A 3,685-nucleotide genomic window follows, 5' to 3' on the forward strand; every position below is an offset into this window, starting at 1 on the left:
TGGGGGCGTTTGGGGCCGTTTTCAGGCTTGATTCCAGTTAGCACCGTGACACGCGCGTACGTCCTGTCCCAAGGGCGCTGCGAAGCTGTCAGATGATGCTTAGTTTGCTGTTTGGAAGATCATACAATTTCGGGGCTGGAATGGACTTTAAAGATGTCCATTCCCAAGCCCTGCCCTGGACAGGGACACCGCCCCCCAGACCAGGTTGCTCAAGGCTCATCCGACCTGCCTTTGAGCATCACCAGAGCTAAAGGTGCAGGTACATTCTGTGTCACTCAGTGATTTAACTGCTGGCTATGTGCAGTGAGAACACACTGTGCTTTACCGTGTGTTCCCCCCAGGTTAGAGCAGATCCAGGCTGTGACCTCCAGAGTACTCTCTAATCTAGGCAAAGGGCTGTGGCTCCGCTGACACACACTGGTCTGCATTTCCTGCAGAGCTGCTGCCCAGCCCTGCCCTGTGCTCTTACAGACACAGCCACACAGCTCTGGAAGAGGGCAGGGCCTTGGGGAAGTGTCATAGAATCAGCCAGGTGGTAAGAGATCTCTTACCAGGTGGTAAGTCCAACCCTACCATCATTATTAGCCCATGGCACTAAGTGCCACATCCAGTCTCACCTTGAAAACCTCCAGGGATGGGGAATCCACCACCCCCCTGGGCAGCACATTCCAATGCCTGAAGAGGCTGTGAAGCAATTAGCTACTCACTTGACCTGACCCTCAGCTGTAAGGGATGTGTTCAGGTGGAAACTACAGATCTATAACTGACAGAGTTGGCATTGAGCCTTGCTCTTAGTTTTCATTAACATCAATCATGCTTTTCAATGAGTGCAGGGAATTCTTAGAAGTCAATAACATTGTGAAATATTTTAAGTCTTGATACAGACATAAGTATGTTTCAGAACTTTCAATTTCAGTTTAGTTTCTCTGCAGTTAAAATCCTACAGCAAATACCTTCTCTCTGCTGAGTTAATTGTAAATAAATGTAGCTATTTTCCCCCTTATATTTGCATTTAAATCCCTGAGAGTTAAATTTCAAGTACTCCGAGACAATGGGTTCCATTAACATCTGTTAACTTTGTGCCACCTGCTAGAAAAATAGAAAGACTAAACAGTTCTTTTCAAGTAGCAGAGGTTGCAAGTAATATGTTACAGATTGTCATGGTGGGAAGCATTTTCTTTTGCTGAAGAAACTAATGGAAAGCCTCAGTTACCTTCACATCTTGTTAGGTTAGCAAGAGGTTTGATGTGAGAATCTCACTTGAAAAGCTTGGGAATTGGCTAGTTAATAGCTTTATCCCTAAATCCTTCCATAAAGTGAGCCTGTTTGAAATTATTTCCTGGGGCAGTTAGCTATGACAACAGTTTAATCTAAAGGGAGAGGCAATGCTTAACCACACACTTAAGGTTATTGAAGACACAGAAGTTACTTAGGTGAAAAGAGAGCCCAGAAGTGTTAAGCTGCAGATGTTCGAACTTAACCAAATTAAATTCCTTCACAGCAATTCTTTTCAGTGAAACATTTGAAGGGAAAACAGGTTTACCTATTCTGAGCTAGTCCTGATATCCTGCAGGAGTTTTTCCTTGAACTATTCTGCAAAAATACTTAAACCTTTTTCCTCACAAAAACCCAGAGCTTCTCACAATTTTTTCTTCACGCTGATTAGGCTTCCTGCAATTTTCCAAGACTAGGGAAAACAATTTCAGAGATCACCACCTGTTCATCTACCAAAAATTCCTTTGGGAAACCATTTTCATACAACTTAACACTGAAACATGTAATTAATGGAGTCTCCTCTAGACTCTGGAGTCGCTTTTAGCCATTATTCCAAAAACACAGTTTAAAAAGTATAACTTAAAATGCATCACAATTGTTTTACCTGAAAGTTGTGTCGTTTTCTCTTTTGTTTCCTGCAGCACCTGCCAGTGTCCGTTTTGTCCACAACGATGTCGTGGTCCCTGACTTCTCTGCCTATCGGCGCCAGGACGTGCAGGATCCCAAGGCATCCTCCCAGAGCAGCAGTGACTCCAGAAAGGGGTTTTCCTACCTGCTGACTGCAACCACCTGTGTAGCATCTGCCTATGCTGCTAAAAGTGTTGTCACCCAGTTTATTTCCAGCCTGAGTGCCTCTGCTGATGTGTTAGCCTTGTCCAAGATTGAGATCAAGCTGTCTGACATTCCAGAAGGCAAGAACATGGCTTTCAAGTGGAGAGGGAAGCCCCTTTTTGTGCGTCACAGAACCCAGGCAGAGATTAATCAGGAAGCTCAAGTTGATTTGTCTCAACTGAGGGATCCACAGCATGACTTAGACAGAGTGAAGAAACCAGAATGGGTCATACTGGTCGGTGTGTGCACCCACCTGGGCTGTGTGCCCATCGCTAACTCCGGAGATTTTGGCGGTTACTACTGCCCTTGCCATGGCTCCCACTATGATGCCTCTGGCAGAATCAGGAAAGGGCCTGCACCCTTAAACCTTGAGGTTCCAACTTACCAGTTTGTGGGTGATGACACGGTGGTGGTTGGCTGAGAGACGAGGCACCTGGCTCACTTCCATGCTCCTGTGAATGTAACAAAAGGGTTAACTGAGGCTCTGGCATGTAAACCAGATGATCCTAAAGAAATCAGTTGTCTCGATTCTCAACAAAAATATATTTGAATACTGTCTTCAGTTTCAATAAAACTTGGAGTGAGCACTTGTTCATGACTTAGGATGATGTGTGTTTATTTGTGTACAGATTTCTCGTGTGTCCGTCAAAGGGATACTAGAGCAGCCCCAGAGCAGATTTATGGAGCTGCTGATTCAAGGTAGACAGTACAAAGCCATTGTGTCCCTCACACCCCATATTTTCATTATTTGTAATTTTTTCTTGTTTTGCTGCATTATAGGAATGATTATCTAAACATTCATACTCTGAACTAATAGTGTTTGGAGTAAATTTCAATATAGAATCCTCTGAGTTGTAATCCTATGCCTTCTAATGGGTTTTTTTTTTGTTGTTTTCAAAGGCAGTGAATAAAAAAATAACAACCTAGGCAGAAAGAAAACTCTATGATATTATTCAGAGGCAGCTTGATAATAACACGATGATGTCGACCAAAATAAGCACATAGTGTTAGAATTATAAAATGAGGGATTTTTTTTATTTGCACATGAGGCTTGACCTTACAGATACACAAACATCAGATCAGGTGCTTAGGACACAGGAAAATTTGTGGCACTTCTTCCAAAAGAAGTTAGTTGAGAAGGAAGTAAAAAGGGAAATCCAGTCTTACAGAGCATGAAAAATAAATGTTAAGGACCACTCAGTGTGGACCAGTCTCTAATGTTAAGCACAGAGATCAATAAATCTAGTAGCATTAGAGAGAAAGAAAGACAGTGATTTATGTGAAAGTTATAGTTTGCTGTTGCCTATGAGCTAAGCCCTATAAAGGTCAGAGCTTTGAACCCTTGGACCCTGAAGGTACAGAGAAACAAGTGCAGCCTGAAGGAGATCTTTAGTACACCAAAGTATTGTGCACACTAGAATTTAATGCAGTCATATTTCCCACTGAAGTACCCAGAGCAACATGACAGTTTCTGAACTAGCACTTATTCATCCCTCAAAACACCACAGATTTTGACTGCTTGTTAAAAACACTTCATATTGAGGTCAATATGCTAATCTTTTTACACCTGTAGTATGCT

The 3,685-nt window shown here is 42.8% G+C and overlaps 1 protein-coding gene across 1 annotated transcript; it reads left to right on the forward strand.

Annotated features, from left to right (window-relative positions):
- Nucleotides 1-1,886: 1,886 nt before the first annotated feature.
- LOC103809321 (cytochrome b-c1 complex subunit Rieske, mitochondrial) lies at nt 1,887-2,561 on the forward strand (the record flags this gene model as incomplete). Its single annotated transcript, XM_009082150.1, has 1 exon — nt 1,887-2,561. A coding segment is annotated over one exon (641 nt), but the record flags the coding sequence as incomplete, so codon positions are not given.
- Nucleotides 2,562-3,685: the final 1,124 nt, after the last annotated feature.

Source organism: Acanthisitta chloris, unplaced genomic scaffold (assembly GCF_000695815.1).
Source record: "Acanthisitta chloris isolate BGI_N310 unplaced genomic scaffold, ASM69581v1 scaffold12009, whole genome shotgun sequence".
Lineage (NCBI taxonomy): Eukaryota > Metazoa > Chordata > Aves > Passeriformes > Acanthisittidae > Acanthisitta > Acanthisitta chloris.